The sequence below is a fragment of the Hemiscyllium ocellatum genome, chromosome 6 (genome assembly GCF_020745735.1).
Source record: "Hemiscyllium ocellatum isolate sHemOce1 chromosome 6, sHemOce1.pat.X.cur, whole genome shotgun sequence".
NCBI classification, from domain to species: Eukaryota; Metazoa; Chordata; class Chondrichthyes; order Orectolobiformes; family Hemiscylliidae; genus Hemiscyllium; species Hemiscyllium ocellatum.
The window spans coordinates 15,115,343-15,139,330 of record NC_083406.1 but is presented as its reverse complement, the minus strand read 5'-3'; the positions used below and the strand labels follow the sequence as shown (position 1 = coordinate 15,139,330).

At 42.6% G+C, this 23,988-nt stretch overlaps 1 protein-coding gene across 1 annotated transcript in view; it reads left to right on the top strand.

The window, feature by feature from the left end:
- Positions 1 to 23,988, top strand: part of LOC132816363 (rho guanine nucleotide exchange factor 7-like) — a 136,371-nt gene that overhangs the window by 53,574 nt on the left and 58,809 nt on the right. Inside the window, exon 6 of the mRNA XM_060825825.1 lies at positions 7,167 to 7,255. Within this exon, the coding sequence (XP_060681808.1) occupies positions 7,167 to 7,255 (89 nt within the window). The remainder of the gene's footprint in view (positions 1 to 7,166; positions 7,256 to 23,988) is intronic.

Sequence of the window (23,988 nt, the reverse complement as noted above, 5' to 3'; positions counted from 1 at the left end):
AACCAGATTTTATGGAAATGAAGCCAAACCTCAAATCCCAATCTCCTGTTTATTTTTTTCTTCTTCTTCTTTTTCTTTTTTTCCTTTTTTCTTTTTTTCTGTTCTCACGCTACCGCCTAACTGCAGTAGTGCTTATTTTTCCCCCGCACCCATGTGGTGTGTGTGTAGGTGTGAGACGCAGTTAAAGACACAAGGTGAACAAGTCTTTATTCAGTTTCCATCACTGGGAAGACAAGAAACACCCAAGTGGCCAGTGACAAGCAGTGCCCTTCACCTCAAAGGGATCTCCTGTTTATTTTGTTTTAATTTTTCATTTTTTTCATTTTCTATTACCCCCACACTACCGCCTAACTGCGGTAGTGCTTATATTTTCCCCAGCACCCATGTTGTGTGTGCACAGGTGTGAGACACAGTGAAAGACACAAGGTGCATGAATCTTTATTCAGTTTCCACCACCAGGAAGCAAAGAAACACCCGAGTGGCCAGTGACAAGCAGTGCCCTTCACGTCAAAGGGATGTCCTGTTTATGTTTTTCTTTAACAGGAAGTCTGACACACCTGTTCATTTTTTTCTTTTTTTTTTACAGAACCCCTGACCCTCCTATTTATTTATTTTTCTTTTTTTCTTGTGTGTGTGTGTGCAGGTATGAAGATCTCCTGATAATAACTGTCAGCCAGGGCTCTGTGATTGGCCCAGGTTAATAACTGTAATCAGAGAACTCATAGTCAATGAGATCCAATTGCCCATGTTCCAGTCACGACAGAGGCGTAATGCACAGACCCAGACAGGATTAGAATGGCAGCTTTCTTTTCTGTAAAGAGTATTAGCAAATTCTTTGGGTTTTTAACAGTAATTGACTACTTTGTAATCAATTGAATTGAAACCAATTTATTATTAGTAGAGTTTTGCACTTAAACCTTCTGTGATGCTGTCTTTGGATGAACTGAGAAACTGAGGTCCCATGTGTCTTCTCAGGTAGACGTAAAAGATCCTTAGCACGATTTGAGGGAGTGCAGGGCAAATTATCCTGAGCCAGTATTTAGTTTTCTTTTCCATGGTGGGAGCTTTCTGTGTACAAATGTAATGCAGGAAATGCAGCAGTCAAATACTGATTGCACTTCGAAAAGTACTTCATTCTCTAAAACATTTTGGGACTTCTTCAGATCATGAAATGCATCATCTTACTCCTCTGTACTGTACTGCTTCTGTGTGCCATCACAAGTACTTCTGACTCAGTTTTGAGGGATTAAGTTAGCAACTCAAACTGTTCCACTTTGAATTCCCATCAACTTTATCAAATCCTTTAATTATCTTAAATAGCCCAATTAGATCATACCTTAATCTTCTAAACTCAAGGGAATGCAAACTTTATTGATGCAACTTGTTGAAAGAACATATGAAATCAGAGCAGGAGTAGGCCATTCAGCACCCTCAAGCCTGCCCCACCCTTCTGCATCATCGCCTGAAGCCTTAACTTCTCACTATTTCAAAAATTCTGTTTCCGTCCTGTCAGTGATATAACTTCCACAACTCTGAGGTAGAAAATTCCAGACATTTCACTACCTACTGAGCGAAGAAATTATTTTGCCTCTCTGATTTAATTGAACGCCCCCTATTCTGTAACTACGGTCCCTTGTTCAAGATTATCCCACTAGTAGAAACAACTTCTCGACATTTACCCTCTCAAGCCCCTTAATATCTTGTATGCTCCAATACAATTCCTCTAAACATGAATGAATTAGAGGTCTTGCATGTTTAACTGTTCTTAATATGTTCCAGGAATCAGCCAAGTGAATCTCTTTTGGAATTACAGTGTATTCATTCTTAAATATAGGGAGAAAAACTGAAGTATCCGGTCACTAAATCATCCTTTGTTTGCCAACAGCCCTTGGCACTGATGCAGCTTTCTCAGAGCCAGGTCCAATTGAACAGGATGTCTGACACTCCTGATCTTATCTGTCAGCCAGGGTTCCCTGATTGGACCAAGTTAACAGCCCCAATCAGGGAACTCATATTTTATGAGATCCACCTGACTGACTTGTAACAATCACTACAAAAACTGGGTACAGGGTGCAGCCTCACCAACGTACTGTACAGTGTAACATGACTATGCTGTTTTTTAAATTGCAAGCCCTAGCAATAAAGACAAATTCCATTAACTTCTTGTTTTCCTGTTTCACTTTCATGCTAGTGTTAGTGTTTCAAGCACAAAAACATTAAAGACTCTGTGAAGTCTTTATATATTTACATAATAGTATACCTTTTGATTCTTCTTGCCAAAGTGCATGACCTCACACTTTCCTAAATTAAACTCCATTTGCCAAATTTTTGCCCACTTACTCTAACTATCAATATTCCCTTTCAGATTCCTTCTGTTCTCATCACAACATCCCCACCACTTTTTTTTTGTATTGTCAACAAATTTGTATACATGATTATCTGCATTCTCCTCCAAGTTATTAATATAGATAGTACATAATCGAGGACCTAAAGACTGAGTTTTGTGGAACTCCACTTGTTATGTCTTTCCAAACTGAAAATGACTCATTAATCTTTCTTGTTATTCACATGACATCGCGAGTTAGGCATCGTGAGCTGGCCAATTTTAATTGCCCATCCCTTGAGAAGGTGGTGATGAGCTGCCTTCTTGAACTGTTGCAGTCCACATGTTTGAGGTTGATGCACAATGTTGTTAGGGAGGGAATGCCAGGATTTTGACCCAGAAACGGTGACGGAAAGGTGACAGTGGGGACCTTGCAGATGATGGTGTTGTTCCCATGGATCTGTTTCCCCTATTCTTCTAGATGGAAGTGGTGTGAGTTTGGAAGGTACTGTCTAAGGATTTTTGGTGAAGTTGTGCAGTACATCTTGAAGATAGTACGCACCGCAGCTACTGAGCATTGGTGGTAGAGGATGTGGATACTGGCAGATGTGCCAATCAAGTGGGTGACTTTATCCTGAAAGGTGTCAAGTTTCTTGAGTGTTGTTGAAGTTGCACCCATCCAGGCAAGTGGGGAGTATTCTATCACACTCTTGACTTGTGGCTTGTAGAATGTGGGCAGGCTTTGGGGAGTCAGGATGTGAGTTACTCGTGCAGTAATCCTAACCTCTGACCTGCTGTTGCAGCCACCATGTTTATGTGGTGAGTCCAGTTGAGTTTCTGGTCAATGGTAACCTCCAGGATGTGATGGCAATACCATTGAATGTCAAGGGGTGTTGGTTAGATTGTCTCTTAGTGGAGATGATCATTGCCTCGCATTTGTGTGGTGTGACTGTTACTTGCCGCTTGTCAGCTGAAGCCTAGATATTGTCCAGATCTTGTTCAATTTGAACGTAGACTTCTTCAATAACTGAGGAGTTGCAAATGGTGATGAACATTATGCGATCATTGGCGAGTACCTTTACTTCTTTCCATGTGATGGGGTAGGTCATTGATGAAGCAGCTAAAGGTAGTTGGGCCTAGGACACAACCTTGAGGAACTCCAGAGACATTCTGGAGCTGAGATGACTGACCTCCAACAACCACATTCATCTAATGTACTAGTTATGACTCTAACCAGTGGAGAGTTGTCCCAACGCCAGTTGATTCCAGTGTTACTAGGGTTCCTTCATTCCACGTTCATTTGAATGTGGCCTCGATGTCAAGCACTGTCTCTCGTACTTCAACTCTGTGATTCAGCTCTTTTGTGCATGCTTGCACCAAGGTTGTAATGTGATCAGGAGCTGAGTGGCCCTGGCAGAACCCAAACTGGGTGTCACTGAGCAGATTATTGCTAAGCAGGTGCTGCTTGATAGCACTGTTGATGACATTTTTCATCACTTTACTGATGATCGAGAGTACACAGATGGGGCAATAACTGACCAGTTTGGATTTGTCCTGTGTTTATGCACAGGTCTTATCTGGGCAATTTTCTACATTGTCATTTAGATACCAGTGTTGTAGCTGTACTGGAAGAGTTTGGCTAGGGGAGCAGCAGTCATGGAGCACAAATCTTCAGTACTATTGCTGGAATGTTGTCGTAACCCGTGGCCTTTGCAGTATCAAATGCTGGAAACCATTTCTTGGTATTATGTGGAGTGTATTGAATTAGCTGAAGATTGTTATCTGTGATGCTGGGAGCACTGGAGGAAGCTGTGATGGATCATCCACTTGGCACTTCTGGCTGAAGATTGTTGCAAATGCTTCAGCCTTGTCTTTTTCATTGATGTGCTGGGCTTTTTCATCATTGGGGATGGGGATGTTTGTACACCCCCATCCTCCAGTGAGTTGTTTAATTGACTATCATCATTCAGATGCTTAGATCTGGTCTGTTAGTTGTGGGATCACTTAGCTCTGTCTATCATTTGCTGCTTATGATGATTGGCACATGTATTCCTGATTTATACCTTCATAATAATGCTGTAGTGGCTTGCTAAGCCATTTCAGAGGCCAGATGAGAGACTGGAGTCGCGTGGCTTAGGATAGTAGATTTCCTTCAGTGAAGGACGTTAGTGCATCAGTGGGTTTTTTTCAATTCCTGATGAAGGGCTGATGCCCGAAACATCGATTCTTCTGCTCCTCGGATGCTGCTGTGCTTTTCCAGCAACACACTCTCGACTCTGATCTCCAGCATCTGCGGTCCTCACTTACGCTGGGTTTTTTCAGCTATCACCATGGTTTCGTGATTATCCATAGATTTTTAATTCCAGACCATTCTTTTTATTAAATTCAAATTTTCCCAAGTGCTGTGGAAGGTTTCGAACCCAGATCCCCAGACATTAATTGGGATTCTGGCTTAATAGTCTAGTGATAATACCACATGATTGTTACTCCTCTAACTCTCTTTCTTCATGTTAACTCGTACTCAACCTATGCTGATACATCACTGCCAATACTGTGAGCTCCTACCTTGTGCAATAACTTTTTGTGTTGCGCCACATCAGATGCCTTTCGGGATAACTCTGGTGTCATAATTCAACACTTTTATCGTTAGTGTCATTGTGGTGAAACTGCTATATCACGTGCAAGGCCTTCTTGAGATGTGTTTCCCACAACTGAATGTCGTTACTCCAGATAGGGTTCCTCCATCCCTAAAGTTTGGGTAACTTAATATAACTTGCACTCTTTTGTATTCTAGCCCCATTGTGATCATTCAAAGGCATTTGAAATTATATTTTGTGCTTTAAGTGATTGCTCATCCATAGACTGTAAACCCACTCTCAAGGTGGAGGAATGAGCTGCCAGAGGACGTGGTGGAGGTTGGTACACTTACAACATTTAAAAGACATCTGGATGGGTATATGAATAGGAAGGGTTTGGAAGGATATGGGCCTGGTGCTGGCAAGAGGAACTAGATTAGGTTGGGATATCTGGTCGGCACCGATAAGTTGGACCGAAAGGCCTGTTTCTGTGCTGTACATTTCTATGACTCAATGACTGAGTTCTCATTATCACGTCCAAAGTACAGAGCCTCTCATTTCCACCTGTTACACTGCACATACCAAGCTTCTTGTCCAGTCACCTAATCTTTCCGAGTGTCAAAGATGGCACCTCTGGCAGTGCAGCAGCCTTGCCATCCCTGTTCTTTGCAACTCCTAATTCAATGCACTGAAACTGAGATTATAATCACAGTTTACTATGTTGGACATTTTCAATTATGAAGTCTAAATCTGAGAACCTGCTTCTTAGCAGCACTGTTGCTGGGGTACCTGAACCAGGTGAACATCAGTACCATCTTCACCAGGGCAGTTAGAAATGGGCCAAGCCATCACTTATTGCCAGTAGTGTCTGTGTTACAAAAAAGGATTTAAATAGACACTGTCATGAATATCAATGGGCAGCTGCTGCATAGAGTAATCCTCATACATTCAGAAAGCAGTACAGTCTGGTCTGGACAAAGATGTTGTCACTGATCACCTGTGAACAGGTCTGACCTTAAATTTCAGGTTACTATTTCACAGGCTTCTGAGTCTGGTGGCTTGAATGGTGATCTTACCACAGGATTTTCACCAGAAAATACTGTCAGTCAGAATCAGCTGCACCTCCACATCCACTTTTATGAAACTTGTGAAGGATTCTGGGTAATTCAAGATGGAGGATGGGAAAATATTGTGGCTGTAAGAGCTGCTCTTTTTTTAAAGGTGTTTTCAGTGTTGGAGCTGATTTCGTTGAATTCCAGAAAAAGTAATTACTATTTTATAAGCTGTTGCATTGTTTTGGAACTTTGGAGAAAAAAAATCAAATCGATGACACTTTAAAAAGGGGGAAGAGTGTCAAAGGTAGTGACCACATGGGAACCGTATCAAATTGAAAAATAAACCTGCACTGCTGTCTGACCCAGCAATGAATCTTCACAACCGACTGTCTCTGCTGTTTGATTTCAAGTATCTCAGAGGGTGGTGCATGTATGGAATGAGCTGCCGGAGGAAGTGATGGAGGCTGGTACAATTACAACATTTAAAAGGCATCTGGATTCGTATATGAATAGGAAGGATTTAGAGGGGTACGGGCCAAATGCTGGCAAATGGATCTTAGACTTATTTAAACTTATATCTGGTCGACATAGAAGAGTTGGACTAAAGGAACTGCTTCCATACTATACATCTCTATGACTCGATAGTTGATCCAAATCTAAAAGTGTGAAGCAAAGAGTGGCTGTTCAGTTTGTCAATAGATGCAAAAATAAGCCAGGCACACATAATGTGTTATGTTATCAAATCACACAGTTGAAATAACACTTGGAAGATATCAGGTCCTCTAGAACCAGCTAAGTTGCTGACTTTATGTCCGGTCACTGGTGTTTTTAAAGAGACAGTATAGAGGTGAGCAGTAAAGTTGGTTGCTTGTAATATAGGAAAAACAAGAACTTGAGTGGGGCTCCATTTTCTTGCTCATGACCCTTTGGGCATCTTCTTCATTAGAGTTGTGAGTGGTACAGTTGCCTTGAGAGGTCTTGTAGGTTCTCTCCATCCTTCTCCTATTCTAACCCACATTTGTCCTTCTGCCGCACCCTCACCTTCTGATTGTGGAAGCTTGCTGTGTTTTTGTTTTAATTTTAAGGAAAATGAATGACATTTCTGTTTAACTGAGGTATGGATTGGCCGGGTTTCAGATGACAATTTGTGCTGTGAGCTAAACATTATGATATTTGTTGGTTAAAAACTTTGACAACTGATTCATTCCACAGAGAAGCCAGTCTCACCAAAGTCAGCAACTCTGAAAAGTTCTCCAAAAGGATTTGAAACTCCTCCAATCAGCAAAAGCTACTACAACGTGGTGAGTGACATATCCTGTTTGTCTTCAGTGAGATTTGATGAAGGACTTGCTGCTGAAATCTATTAGTTTGAAGACATTTTAACAAAACTCCCAGAGTGGAGGACCATTTTTGAAGCCCCTGTGTATTTTGCATCACTGAATATCAGTTTCTCTGAGAAATTATTAGTAGAGTCATCAAAACAGCTCTCTCATCATGAAATCATTGATAAAAGTTACTCAGTGTTCTTTTTGTGATATTGATTTTAAAAGACCATGAGCAGCTGTGATGATTATTGATGGGGAAGAATTTTACTCATGAATGTTGGCAAAGTCTGTTAAGGAAAGCAGTTTATGGAAAATATAAACTTCTTCATTTGAAAAAAAACCTGCAATATCAATTTGGTAGCGAGGAATTCTGCAGGGATTAACTCGCTTCTTAACGTTTTTGAAACCTGTTCACAGTCTCAAACCACAAGTTAGAAGTGTGGGGGAATACTCAGATGAACATGGAACAGAAAAGTAACATTCTGCCCATCCAGGTCTGTGCTGCCATTAAGTTAGATCATGGGTAATCATCTACCTCAACGTCAACTTCATGTGCTTTCTCCATATACATTGATATTGGTTAAAAATCATGCAAAACCAGGTTGACCAGATTTTTAATTTTGTACACCCAGCCCAACACCGGCACCTCCAATTGATGTTGGTGGTATCCAGGTATTTATCAGTTTCTGTTTAGAGCATGCTCATTGATTAAATTTTCATTTAGTTGGGAATCCCAAAGATTCAGCACCCTCTGGATGGAGAAATGCCTTCTCCTCTCAGTCTAAAATAGCCTAGGTCTTATTTTGAGACTGTGTCTCTTTGCTTTAGACCCACCAACCTGTGGAAATATCCTGTTGATACCCACTCCGTTGTGCCGTTTAAGATTGGAATGGGTGGGTTGCGCTTCGGCGGGTCGGTGTGGACTTGTTGGGCCGAAGGGCCTGTTTCCACACTGTAGGTAATCTAATCTAATCTAATCTAATCAATGAGATCACCCCCTCAGTGTTTGAAACTCTAGGGTGTACAGGCTCACATTCTTCACTCTCTCCTCATAAGATAGTTCTTCCATCCAGGGATTAGTCGCATGAACTTCTGTTGCATCACTTTTTTTACAAATGTATCCTTCTTCACATAAGGTGACCAATACCATAGTTACAGTGTCAATAAAGTCAATACAGTCACAATTGCAAGAAGCCATCTTTATTTCTCTGCACAAACTCTTCACAGTGAAGGTCATGTCCTCCTCTCTTGACTTAACCAGTGCAAGTCTGCTTAAAATCTGCTTGCTTCTTCCTCACAACTCACATTCTCACCTAATTTTGTGTAATAGTGAAATTTGGAAATGTTACATTTTGTCCTATGTATAGATTGTGAACAGCTATGATCCTTGCGCTCTTCCTCGCATCATAATTGTAATGTCCCTACCTCTGGGTCAGATGGCCCAGGTCCCACCTGCCTGGAGAGAGATCATAAAATGTCTGAACAGATTGATTGATTAAAAAATACTTTTAATTAGCACTGATCCTTGCTGTAGCAGCCTGCCATCTTAAGAGTGACCCATTTATTCCTTCTCACTGCTTTCTCTTAACTTATTTGCAATCCGTAGGAGTATATTACTCCCAATTCCATGTTCTCCAATTCTGTTCACTTATGTGGGTCCTCATCAAATGTTGTATCGAAATCAAAGTACAGCACATCTATTGGTTCCTTTTTACCAATACTACAAGTTACATCTTCAGAAACTCCCAACAGATTTATAAATCCATAAATCCATATTGACAATGTCCAGTTGTACCATGATCTTATAAGTGTCCACTATCACATCTTTATAATAAATTTTAACATTCTTCCTGCTACAGATGTTGCACAAATGCCTCTGTAGTTCTCCATTTTCCCTCATTTTTTAAATAGTTTTGTAGAATTCTGAAAGATAAACAAATGCAATCACTATCCCTATGGCCACCTATTTCAACACTCTGAGATGTTGCTCGTCTTGTCCAGGGGACTTAACAATCTGCAAACCAGTAATTTTTCAAATACTACTTCTACTAATTCTAATTTCTTTTAGTCTTCAGTTTCACAAATTCCTTGTGTGCCAAGTGTTTCTGGGAGATTTTTCACATTTCCTCCATGAAGACAGATAAAATTAATTTGTTTAGTTTTTCTGCCATCTTCCCAGCTCCACTATAAATTTGCCTGATTCTGTCTATGATGAGGTTACCCTTGTTTTAGCTAATCTTTTCATTTTCATATACCAAAAGGTGATTTTACAGTCCTTTCTTATTTTTGTCACAAAATTTATATTATTTTGTCTGTTTGTTTCTTGGTTATCTTTTGCTGAGTTCTAAATTGCTCCCAACCCTCAGACTTGCTGCTTTGTTTGGTATTCTTTTAAGCCACCTCCTTTGATGTAATGTATACATTGGTATCTTTGGCCAGAGATGATTATTCTACCTTCTTCATTGGGTAAGTGTGCCTTAGGGGAATATGCATTTATTGCAGATTGTGATGTTTCTTTAAATATTTGCCTTTGCCTGTCCACCATCAAATCCTTCAGTATATTTCCCAATCCACCATAGCCAACTTACCCTTCCATATTTACATCATTTCCTTTGATCTGATTTAAAACTCCAGTTCCAGAATGAGTGATACCACATTCAAATTGAATGTGAAATTTTGTCATATTATGTTCACTATTTCACAAATGCTCCTTTTGCAACAAGGTTATTAATTAACCCTTTCTCATTACTTTACACTAAATCTAAAGGCCCAATTCTGAGTTGATTTTTAAATGTATTGCTCCAAAAACCCATCTTACAAGCATTCTGCAAATGTATTAGACCAAATTAGGTTTACCCAGTCTGTATACAAATGAAAGTCATCCATTGCTACTGTACGATATGCAACTTTATTTCCTGATTTGTACCGTGCCCAACATTACTACAATTGTTTGGTGGTCAATAATAAGCAACAACTCATGTTTACTAGCCCTTACTGTTTCTTGACTTCACCCCACCTGATTTTACATCTTGATCCTTTGATTTAAGATCATCTCTTATTAATTTACTGATTTCATCCTTTATGAACAGTGCCACCCCAGCTCAATTTCCTTATCGTTGAACATTTTAAAATGATGAACATCTTTGATATTCCATTCTCAATACAGGTCACCCTGTAGCAACATCTCCTTTTAACCATCTCTGACCTTTCCCCAAACCTAGATGAGAGTTGCTCCAATAGTGCTCCAGAAATTCAACACTGTCCATGACAAACCAGTAAACTTGTTCAGCGTCCCATTTACAGCTATCAGCATTCACTCTGTCCACCACTAATGCACAGTGGCATCAGTGTGTACAATCCACAAGATGAACTGCAGTGATTTGCCAAGGCTCCTTCAGCAGCACCTTTCAAAGTGGCAATCTTTACCACCCCGAAGGTCAACAGCAGCGAATGGCTGGGCAGCATCTGCAAATTCTTCTCCAAGCCAAAAATTATCCTAAGTTAGTAATGTGTCGCCATTCTCTGAATGTGGCTGAGTTAATGACCTGGAACACACTCCGTAACAGCCTATAACAAAGGGACTGCAGCAGTTCAACATGATCCTCACCATTATTTTCTTAGATGCAATTCAGCATGGACCATAAATGTTGGCCTCAACAGCAATGTTCACATCCATGACTATGAAGGAAGCACAGTTTCAGCACATAGATATACACTAAAACAATGTAGAGAAATGGGGGAAGGATAACTAACCTTGCAGAAGAGACTGATATTGGCTTGGATGGTTGACAGTGAGGAAGAAGGTCTTTAGCTTACAGGAGAATATAGGCTGATTGGTCAAAGGGCAGATTAGAGGCCGATGGAATTTAATTCTAATAAGTGTGAAGCGATGCACTTGAAAGAAATAACAAAACAAGGGAGTATTCAATGATTGGCAGGACACCAGGAACCTCAGAGGAATTTTGAAGGGCTTGTTCACCGATTCCTGAAGGCAGCAGGACAGGTTAATGAAATATTTCAGCAATGGGATATCTGCTTTTGTCAGCTGTGGTATAGATTATAAGAGCGGGGAGGTTATGTTGGAACCGTACAAAACTTTGGTTAGTCCACAGCTGGAGTACTGTATGCAGTTTTGGGCATCTCATTATAAGGAGGATGTGTTTGCACTTGAGGAGATGCAATAGATGTTCCCCAGGATATTGTCTGGAATGGAGCAGTTTAGCTATGACGGGTGATTGGATAAGCTCAGGTTGTTTCCTTTGGAGCTGAGAGGGGACCAAACTAAGGTGTATAAGGTTATAAGTGGCACAGAGAGGGTGAATAGAAAGCAGCTGAAGGACTATTAATAAGGGAGCACAATTTTAAGGTGAGAGATAGGAGGTTAAAAGGGAATTTCAGGAAAACCTTTTTCACTCAAAGGGTACTGTGAACGCAGAATGCACTGTCTGGGAGAGTAGTTAAGTGGAAAATCTCAACTTTTAAAAGAAAACACTTGAATGATATGACATTCAAGGCTATGGGCCAAGTGCTGGAAAGTGGGACTGGTGTAGATTTCGAGGAGAAAGGGAGGACTGCAGATGCTGGAGATCAGAGAAGAAAATATGTTTCTGGAAAAGCGCAGCAGGTCAGGCAGCATCCAAGGAGCAGGAGAATCGACGTTTCGGGCATGAGCCCTTCTTCAGGAATGAGGAAAGTGTGTCCAGCAGGCTGAGATAAAAGGTAGGGAGGAGGGACTTGGGGGAGGGGCGTTGGAAATGCGATAGGTGGAAGGAGGTCAAGGTGAGGGTGATAGGCCGGAGTTGGGGTGGTGGCGGAGAGGTCAGGAAGAAGATTGCAGGTTAGGAAGGTGGTGCTGAGTTCGAGGGTTGGGACTGAGACAAGGTGGGGGGACGGGAAATGAGGAAACTGGAACGTTTCATAGAACACCTCTGGGACACCTGGACCAACCAGCCCAACCACCCCGTGGCTCAACACTTCAACTCCCCCTCCCACTCCACCAAGGACATGCAGGTCCTTGGACACCTCCATTGCCAGACCATAGCAACATGACGGCTGGAGGAAGAGTGCCTCATCTTCCGCCTAGGAACCCTCCAACCACAAGGGATGAATTCAGATTTCTCCAGTTTCCTCATTTCCCCTCCCCCCACCTTGTCTCAGTCAAATCTCTCGAACTCAGCACCGCCCTCCTAACCTGCAATCATCTTCCTGACCTCTCCGCCCCCACCCCACTCCAGCCTATCACACTCACCTTGACCTCCTTCCACCTATCACATCTCCATCGCCCCTCCCCCAAGTCCCCCCTCCCTACCTTTTATCTCAGCCTGCTGGACATACTTTTCTCATTCCTGAAGAAGGGCTCATGCCCGAAATGTCGATTCTCCTGCTCCTTGGATGCTGCCTGACCTGCTGCGCTTTTCCAGCAACACATTTTCAGCTAGTGCAGACTTGGTTGTTTTTGTTAGTGGAGACTCTATGGGCCAAAGGCCCTCTTATGCGCTGTGAGAGTTTATGGTTTAAAATGTTTATGTACATTAAATACATACTGTAAAGTTAAAATGGGCTTCAGCCAGATGTACTCACAAAACTTCCCTTGCCAATGAAATGAAATAGATGCAACAAAATCTTACATTTTTTCTGTTCTCTTTAATGTGACAAAACATCCCGAGATGCATAAGAAAAGTGTTAAGAAACAAAATTTGACACTAAACCATATGAGAGAATAATAGACAGATGGTCAAAAGAGCTTAAGAGGTAGATTTGAGGATAATCCTAAAGGAGGAGATAAAACTGAGGATATTTATTAAGCTTTAGGCCCAGGCAGCTGAAAGTATAGAATTAGTGGAGGGATTTACATCAGGATTGAGTTTGATGCCACAAATGGAAGATCACATCTGAAAGGTCATAAAGGTTGGAGGAGGTAATTACTTTCAAGCAACTGTGTTCTGCTTTTGCTATTGTGACTTTATTCAGAAACTAAACAGATCAGGTTTGCTTGGATAATGTTTTAGCTTTATGAAATTACAATCTCTCCTGTTTGTGACTGTGGAAGGAGATGGAGCTGCCCCAATTGCTGTTCTCGCCCCAGCCATTATAGTGATATAAACTTCTAGCATTCTGATTCCCCAACTGCTGAGAAAGGAGGATTTTCCACATAGGATCCTGCGTCCAGTTCAACATCGGAATGTTTGCTGCTGGCACTTGTACATTTAAATGGTGATGTCAATGAACAGCGAGATTTTCTGGCCAGGAGATATTCTGTTCTGTCCCTGCCTTGGGAGAACTGAATTGTATGTCAGTACAGTGTTCACATCACTGACCACGGGATGTGACTTTGCCATGCTCCATATGTCAGTCCCAGCCATAAAAAAATTGAAAATATGAATTAAATTGAATTGAATTAACTTTATTGGCACATGTACTCAAATGAGTACAGGGAAAAGTTTATATATCACCACTTACAGCACCAATATGCTGGATTCATGAGAGAACATCATTCACTGAGTTCAATATCTAATGTTTGAGTGCAATATGCACCTTGCATTAACAACTTTTGTTTCGTCTAGCGATTGCTTTCATAGTCTATTTGAATTACCCTGTTCACTTTACTGCCCAAGTGGGTATTCAGCAACGTTTTAGTATTGCTAGTGTCTGTGGACACACAGACAATGGAATCAGATGGACGTGCTCCCGTGAGGAGGTTGAGCAATTCATCAACTTCACCAACACATTCCACCCTGACCTTAAATTTACCTGGACCATCTCTGACACCTCCCACCCCTTCCTGGACCTCTCCATCTCCATTAATGATGACCGACTTGACACTGACATTTTTTACAAACCCACCGACTCCCACAGCTACCTGGATTATACCTTTTCCCACCTTACATCTTGCAAAAATGCCATCCCGTATTCCCAATTCCTCCGCCTCCGCCATATTTGCTCCCAGGAGGACCAGTTCCACCGTAGAACACACCAGATGGCCTCCTTCTTTAGAGACCACAATTTCCCTTCCCATGTGGTTAAAGATGCCCTCCAACACATCTCGTCCACATCCCGCACTTCTGTCCTCAGACCCCACCCCTCCAACCGTAACAAGGACAGAACGCCCGGTGCTCACCTTCCACCCAACAAACCTTCGCATAAACCAAATCATCCACCGACATTTCCGCCACCTCCAAAATGACCCCACCACCAGGGATATATTTCCCTCCCCACCCCTTTCCGTCTTCCGCAAAGACCGTTCCCTCCGTGACTACCTGGTCAGGTCCACGACCCCCTACAACCCACCCTCCCATCCTGGCACTTTCCCATGCCACCGCAAGAACTATAAAACCTGCGCCCACACCTCCTCCCTCACCTCTATCCAAGGCCCTAAAGTACCCTTCCACATCCATCAAAGTTTTACCTGCACATCCACTAATATCATTTATTGTATCCGTTGCTTCCGATGCAGTCCCCTCTACATTGGGGAGACTGGGCGCCTCCTAGCAGAGCGCTTTAGGGAACACCTCCGGACACCCGCACCAATCAACCACACCGCCCTGTGGCCCAACATTTCAACTCCCCCTCCCACTCTGCCGAGGACATGGAGGTCCTGGGCCACCTCCACTGCCGCTCCCCAACGACCAGACGCCTGGAGGAAGAACGCCTCATCTTCCGCCTTGGAACACTTCAACCCCAGGGCATCAGTGTGGACTTCAACAGTTTCCTCATTTCCCCTTCCCCCACCTCACCCTAGTTCCAAACTTCCAACTCAGCACTGTCCCCATGACTCGTCCGGACTTGTCCGACCTGCCTAGCTCCTTTTCCACCTATCCACTCCACCCTCTCCTCCCTGACTGAGCACCTTCATCCCTTTCCCCACTCACCCATTGTACTCTATGCTACTTTCTCCCCACCCCCACCCTCCTCTAGATTATCTCTCCACGCTTCAGGCTCACTGCCTTTATTCCTGATGAAGGGTTTTTGCCCAAAACATCGATTTCGCTGCACTTTGGATGCTGCCTGAACTGCTGTGCTCTTCCAGCACCACTGATCCAGAATCTGGTTTCCAGCATCTGCAGTCATTGTTTTTACCTGGACAAGAAAAATGACCAGCTGTCTCATCAGGCAAATGAGAGTTGTGATTCCCCATGTCCCTGCACCAACCAGCTGTCCCCAACATCCTGAACAGCTTTCAGAGTGACAGCATGCTGTGTGTGATTGACCTAGTTACTTTCTGCTTCCACAGCTAGACAAAAATCACTTATTGGATTTACATCAGACTAAATTATGGGAGCATTGCACTCCGTGGATAGTGTTCGGCCATAGAATTCAGTCTTTTTTAAAATGTCTGTATGGCTGGTACTGAAATTAAACTCCATCATGTTTTTGTGAAAAGAATCCATGACCCTGACCTTTCTTCACAAGTCTGTTGTATGACACTGTATCGAGCATCTTTTGAAAGTCCATGTGTACCACATCAACACTTCCATTCATCAATCCTTTTTGTTACCTCTTCAAAAAATTCCAGCAAATTAATTAGGTACAATTTTCCCTGAACAAATCCATGCTGCCTCTTCTAATTTGAATTATTCCATGTGACTGTTAATTTTATCCCAAACAATTATTTCTAGAAGTTTCTCCACCAGTGAGAATAAACTAGCTGGTCTGTAATTGCTGAGCCAATCTTTAAGACCTTTCTGAATCATGTTTGCAATTCTATAATCCTCTGGCACCATGCTCCAAAGTCAGGGAATAATGCAGGAGATTTGTCACTATCTCTGTAACTTTCATTCTCACTTCCTTTACCGTCTTGGATACATCTTATCATGCCCACATCAACTTTAAGAATCAATAGCTTACCTAACCTTTCCTTCTTATCAACCTTAAAGATAGCGACTGACCTTCCCGCTCTGTCACCAGGATTGGGCAGGATCTGACTCATGGATAAAGACAGATACAGAATATTCATTTAACACCACAGCTTTTGCCTCCAATTGAAAATCATCCTTTTGGTCTCTAATCAGCTTTTCTCCTCCTCTTGTCATGCTTTTTACTATTAATGGGCTTGTTGAAGAATTTGAGATCTCTTTTTATTATAGCTGCCAGTCTTTTTCAGCCATCTCTCTTCACAACGTCGTATTTGTTTCCTTACCTCCCTCCTGAATCTTCTGCACTCAGCTTTGTTCTCAACTGTTTTATCTTCAATGTATTTGGACCACACCTGAATCATCTCCTGTTTGATGTCCATTGTTAGCTAATTCTTTTCCTACCAAGATTTGGTTCTCAGCTATTAGCCTCCGTTTTGTTCTTGCCCCATTAAAGGGGCAATGACAGTGGTATTATTGCTTGTCTATTAATCCAGAAACTCCAACTAATATCTGGGGACCCAGGTTTGAATCCCATCATGGCAGATGATGGAATTTGAATTTGATAAAGCATCTAGAATTAAGGGTCTAATGACGACAATGAAGCCATTGTTGATTGTCGAAAAAAATTGATATGGTTCACTAATGCCCTTTTAGGGAAGGAAATCTGTCGTCCTCACCTGGTCTGGCCGACATGTGACTCCAGACCCACAGGAATGTGGTGAATCTTCACTGCCCTCTGGGCAATAAATGCTGGCCTAGCTAGAGATGCCCTCATCCCATGAATGAATTATAAAAAGAGTTGATTCTGCGCTGGTTGATTATTCATATATTGTATTGACCATTTACACAATCATTCTAAACCCTATGGTACAGTAATCATTGTGCCTCCCCCAGTCTCAAAAGCTGCACCTTGCTAGGCCTCCTTTGGATGCTGCCCATAACCAAAAACTTCACCTCTCCTTTCTTTCGATCTTTCCAGAACACCTAATAGCCAATAACATATGACACTCAGACCTGTCATTCTTTTAGCCAGATATCTCCTCAGCATGATAATCTCATATAGCAATCTGTAACTCACCAACCTTACTAATTATATTCTGTGCATTCACTTCCGCACAGTGTGACCCTGATTTAGAACTCACTACTTTCTCCTTCACTCCTCGTTCAAACGTTAACTGCTTATTGACCATTTCAGTACTGTCTGCCACTTGCTGCGTTTCATGCACCTTCTTATTTATTTCTGATATTCCCTCCTGATTTCCACCAACTTGCTGCGTTAGCTTAACCCTCCTTGACAGTACAAGCGAAAGTGGCCCTCAAGGAACTTATTCTTGACTCTGTTCAGACGCAATCCATCGGGATTGTGCAGCTGCCGTCTCCCAAAAACTAGACCCAATGTCCCAGAAATTTAAAGCCCTCCCTCCTGTACAATCTTGCCAGCCATGCATTCAACTATCTTATTTTCCCATTTCTGTACTCCCTTGCTTGTGGCACTGGGAGTAATCTTTACTACTTTAGAGGTCCTACTTACTAATTTCTACCTAGCTCCCCTAAATTCTGTTCATAAGACCACATGCCCCTTTCCATCCATGTAATTCGTACCAATATGGACCATGACCTTTGGTTGTTTTTTCTTCCTCAGAGGTCTACAACATCCTTGCCTCGCACCAGGGAGGCAACAAACTATCCTGGAGACATACTTACACCTGCAGAACCACCCATCTGTTCCCCTAACTGAAGAATCTTCTATTAGTGCTGTCCTCCCACTTTGCGTCCTCCCCTAGTGCACACCTGGGGCCACCCATCGTGGCACAGGCTTGCATTAGGATCAATTGCTCTCATCGATATTCAGAATGGAAAGCCAGTTCATGCATGGAACGTCTGGGGTTCCTGCACTATTTGCTTGGTCAGCCTGGCGGTCACACATTCCCAGCTTGCCTGCCTGTGGTGTGACCACCTCCATGAATGTGCTGCCCCTGCGGCTTGCTGCCTCACAGATGCACATCAGTGACTCTGGCCACTGCTCGAGCTCTGAAACCCAGAGTTAAAGTTTGTACACTTGGTGACACTCCCTGCACATGGGCTCATCTAGGTCACTAGGTGTGTGCAGGACAGTGTGTATGGGAGCATGGATGATAAGAGGATGAGAGCATTGTGAAAATTTTATGTGTTCATCTTTATCTGTAAACTTTTATATGGTGCCAGACTCCCCAAGCAGGCTTTCTGTCCAGCGACCTCAGAAGTGGCACTGTCTTCCACTCTCGGTGATGGTCTGGCATGACTCTCAATACAACCAGTTCCCCCTACCCCCCAATCCCAAAGCAAAGATAGACCATTGTATCTCATCCTGTGCCTTTCTACAAGTTGTATCCCATCCCCTGAGGCTGCGTAACTTTACCTGATGTTCTTTTGAATATTGAAGGTTTAATGGAAATCTAAAATTGAAATTTTTATGTTTAAAATAGTGAAAAAAGTTATTGCATTTTTCACAGACTTAGGATGTTCCAAAGCATTTTATAGAATAGAAAAGAGAAAATCTTACCTTTAAGCTGGGGCAATCCAGAAATTGAAATTTAAACATAAATCCAGGCTGGTTGGTGTCAGGAAACACTCCTAGAAAGATCTGAGGCTCTTGTTCCCTAAATTTCCAGATCCCTCCCTGTAATAGCTACTGACATTGGGTGTCACACGGTAATTTTAAAACTGGTATCTTAGCTATCCAAGGGTTACAAAGCCAGCGCAGTGTATAGTGTTCAGATATAGGTCAGTCATGATCTAACTTACTGAGAGAGTGGGATGAAAGGTCTCTTCCAGCCTGTGGTTCTGTGAGCATGGCTTACTGTCGGCAGCATGGGATTGGTGATTTAATCGCAGTATTACACTTTATAATGTTGAGATCAGTGCGAGGGGAGCAGGTGCTGGGAGGCTAACATTCACCTCCTGATTTTCCACCCAATAACTGTAGTGGCTGGAGTCTGACTTTCCTTTAAAAAATCCTATGGGTTGATTTGAGGACATTTGGAACAGTTGTGTTGTGACTCTGTGCCTGCCAGCTAGTGACGGTTCATCTCTTATGTAGGTCATTCAGTTCCATTCTGTTCGAGGCTGTTTTTTTTTGTACCTTGGGCCCTGTTTCTGAGACAGTGTTGTGTGGTTTTATGAGATATGTACTGACTGTGTGGTCGAGGGAACCGCAGGGTGCTGAGCTGCTGGACGTTTTGTTGGAATCTGCAGATTTTGGGATGCTGTGGCCTTGAAGTGGATCACTGAAGCACACAGTAAAGAGAGTGCTGCTGTGTGGCTGTAATAGCCCTGATGTTGAGGCGTTTGAATCGAGGCCAGTGATGTTTCATGGGTTCCTGTAGCAGCCTGGACATGAGGCAGAAAGAGCGAGGAAATCAGGTGATAGCTATATAGCACTGGCAGAGAATGTTGCTGGTGTCTCAATATCTAATGTATAGCAGCCTTAGCCCAGGCGAATATTACTTTTTAAGATGGGGAAAGAGGGAGTTTGTTTGGAGAATTAGGTAGAAGATCTGCTGTCTTTGTTTCGAAATGCATGTATCTGAAAACATATATTTGAGAAGACAGCTCAGCTGAATCGATGTTTACTCTGGGTTTTATGGAGCGAATGATGAATGGGGGTTTGGGATCAGATATTGGGGTTTAGGACTTGAGGTGTGGGGTTCTTGTTGAGGAGCTTTGGCCTGGAGATATTTTCATTCCAGGGCTTCAGTTACATCTACAGAATTGGACTCCTGCCTCGAAGCACAATCCGACTGCAGGAGTCAGTGACCTCTTGGAATTGTTCCCTTTTCGGGAAGGCCCAGGAAAGCAAATTCCCTTTCAAGAGAGAGGAGCATTTGTGACTTTGCAGCTCATTTTACCCCCATCATCCAGTTTGTTTAATTTCTGGATAATGAGGGGTGCTGCAGAGAATCTCAGTCAGAACACTCTGTGTCAGCTGTAAATTCAGGGACTAGATTAGAGTGGTGCTGGAAAAACACAGCAGGTCAGGAAGCATCCAAGGAACAGGAAAATTGATGTTTCTGGAAAAAGCCTTTCATCAGGGCTCATTCATCAGATTCCTGATGAAGGGCTTTTGCCCAAAACGTCGACTTTTCTACTCCTCAGACGCAGCCTGACCTGCTGTGCTTTTCCAGCCCCACTCTAATCTAGATTCTGATCTCCAGCATCTGTAGTCCTCACTTTTGCCTTGCAGTATCAGGGACATGAAGCTCATTTTCTAAGTCAGGCGGATAGGGTTCTGCATCCACTTACGAAACCTGAGCACAAAATAGAGGCTGGCACCTCAAGTATAGTACTAAGGTGTACGTTAATGCAGTGTTGGAGGGTCAGCAGTGAGGGAGTGGAAGGGCAATACTGAGAGAATGCAGTATTGTCAGAGGGTCAGTGCTGAGGGAATGCTGCACTGTCAGAGGGTCAGTGCTGAGGGAGTGCTGCATTGTTAGAGAGTCGTTACTGAGGGAGCACTGTCAGTGTGTCAGTGCTGAGACAGTGCTGCAGTGTTAGGGGTGAAAGTGAGGACTGCAGATGCTGGAGATTAGAGTTGACAGTGTGGTGCTGGAAAAGCACAGTAGGTGAGGCAGCATCCGAGGAGCAGGAAAATTGACGTCATTACTGAAGGAGTGCTGTGCTGTTGGTAGATTAATGATAAAGTCGTAGGGTCAGTGCTGAGGGATTGCAGTAATATTGAAAGGACAGTGCTGAGGGAGGCTATGCTGTCCAAATCAGTAGTGGTGAGTCAGCACTGAGAGAGTCCTGAATTGTTCAATGTGCCGTTTGTCCTTGTCTACTCTCTCGAAATAGAAAAAATCCCACAACACTGTTTTAAAACAGAATTGGGAAATTCACCCCAGTTTTGTGACCAATATTTATCCATTTAATCAATGTCCTTGAGTCAGATTATTTGGCCTTTAACACTTTGTGGGATATTTTGTGCATGCTGTGTTGAAACAGTGAAAAGAAATGCATTGGCTGGAAGTTGTTTTGGGATATACTGAGATCAAGAATGATTCTGTGCAAGTGCAATTCTTAATTTTCTTTCAAATAAGCCAGCGACCTGATTGTCTGCAAGGTTTATTCCGTCAGCTGATGTGCTTCCATGTATGTGGTTGTGGCCTAGGTTTGATTGGTCTATGCAGGAGCAGGTGCTGTTTCTCAGCACAGCCTAACTAGTGGAGCTGCAAGGCATTAGGAAGCTGGCCCAGTACAGCATGTAAGAGCCAAGGAACCGCAATAAAAGCCAGTGTCGACCCATGCCAAATCAGCTGCCGCAGATTTCACTCATTCCGTTGCAAATAAATACTGGCCTCAAGGGACAGCCAGCTTTTTCTAATGAACTTAATTTCCAACTGTCTCATTGAGCTGCAGTGCATGCTGAAGGAGGGGTCAGTAATAAAGAATTGTACCAAGCTGAGCCCAGTGTTCATTTAGGTAGGGCTCAAAGGCTGTACTTGCCATTTTCTAGATAGCAACCGAGTGAGAGTTAGGGAGAGTCATTGAGGACCTGATGAGTCAATCTCATTACACAATGAGCAGTGAAAGTGAACAGAGCTAATGTATTGATTCTTTCAAATGTGAATGCGATTTTATATTTCAATGAAGGGTACGTTTTTGAAACAGGCCTTCTTGTGAATAGAAACGGTAAGAATTAATTCATTCTAATACAAATAATCTGTCAGATTGTGTCACCTGTATTTTGGGACATAGTCTATGTGTAATTTGAGACATGACATACTGAGTGCAGCCTGTTTGAGAGGAACAGGTGACTTTGGACCATCCCAAAGCTCTCCTTGATGGTGGTGGTGGTGGTGGGGTGAGCAGGGTCCTCACCTAAACTGTAGAATTGTTGGAGATTTAGTCTGTGTTTCACCCACTTGTTCATTATTATTGTAGCATACAACTGTCAGGATAATGTGAGGTGGAGTTAACAAACTCCAGTCTTATGTCGTTCGGTATCTGTAACATGGTTTGTGAGCAACCCACTGCTGGAAAGGTGATTGAGAAAGATAGAGTGGGATCCCACTGCAGCAAGAATGCATGAGGAACAGATGAAGGTGGGGAGCAGGGGTGAGGGATATAGCCCTGGTGTTGTGTATGATCAAATACCTCACAACTCTTCATGCCAAGTTGTGTTTGATGATGTGGATCCAAAATAATAAACAGGCAATATTGGAAATACTCAGGGGTTTTGGCAACAGCTGCGGAGTGAGAGGCAGGGTTACTGTTTCAGGTCTGTGACTGCCAAGAGAACCGTGATTAAAACAAAACCAGAGGGGGATGTAAGATCTGCTGTGTGTTCTCTGTGGCAGGCTTTATACTGGTACCCAGGGTGGACTTATACTTAACGTGTTTTATATCTCTCATAAAGACCCAGTTGGGCCTTCATGTGTGCTAGATCTACACTCGCTGTTTCTAGGAGGGGATGCAGTTTTTTTTTAAAGTTTGCCTTTATATCTGTAAACTCTCACTTCTCTTCTGCACCTTTCCCATCGCTTTAACTTCCTTCTAAGGAAGAAACCTCCTCGTATTTCTTGTGTTCCTGTTTTACATTTCCTCTCTACTCCCTCTTGAAATATATCACCTCAACCTTAACCTGACAGCCACTTGTCTGAGCTATTAATTTGTTTGCTGAGCCCTAGTCACTGCCACTTCTTTTCCCAGCTGGTCATGCATTTTCTCTTTGTGTCATCTGGAATTGTTAATCCGTCTCTCCTGAGATCCAGGTTCATGTTAGTTTTTATATTGCTGGCAGATCTGCTGATACTGGTCACGATTTGCCTGCCTTGTCCCTCAGCTGCTTTTCAACAATGATTCGTTTTGACCTGATGTCTTTATTTATAATGCCAAAAATTGCAGCTGCTTCTTTTATATAGCTTTATTAATTTGTGCTATCATCTTTAAAGGTGTCTGAAATGCTAACTCTTTAGCTTTTCTGCGACTTTACGCTTTCTAAACTTTTATGATTTGTTGGGGGCAGTATAATGAGCGTTCAACAGATTTATCCCTAGAATGAAAGATTGCCCTTTTATGAGACATGGACTAAATTGGATATAAATTCTCTGGGGTTCAGAATAATGAAAGGCTTCTGGAGATGTGCAGTCAGGAAGGGCATGGGAAAAGTAAAGGATGAAAGGAATGACCAGATGGCAGAAAAAAGCCCACAGAAAGGGAAAAAAAAATCAATCAACATTGGGCAAGCAATATTTATCAGCTGTAGTGTGCACCATCAATCATGAAGCTCCCTCTATGGCCACAACCAGCAATGTTCAATCCAGAAGCAATACACGTGCACACACTGCAAGCTGCTGATTCCTGAGATAGGTAGCAAAGCATGTGCATTGGATGCAGTACAGTGAAGGCTCACCAGTTTGATCCTTAGCATAAGGAGGTTTCCTTGTGGTGAGAAGCTGAGTAAATTGTACCCATCACGTCTGGGGCTTAGAAAGGTAAGAGGTGATCTCACTGAAACACAGAAGGTTCTCTAAGGACCTGAGGGTGTTACTCCTGGCAGAGGAACTTACAATTATCCCAGGATAATGAGGAGAAATGTCTTCCTCAAAGGGTTATAAATTCCTCTTAATTTCAGATTTTTTTTGTTTTATTGAATTTAAATTCCATCATCTGCTGTTGCAGGTTTCAAACCCAGATACCTAGATCTCTGGATTAACAGTCCAGCGATTATACTACAAGGCCATCGCCACCCACTCTATCTTTGGAATTGTGTACCCCAGAAGGTCATGGACTCTGTGTAGTTACCTAAACTAAGACTAAATAAGCTTACTTTTGGCATCTTGGAACCAAAGGAACATAGGGAGTTAGTGTGAAAGTGGC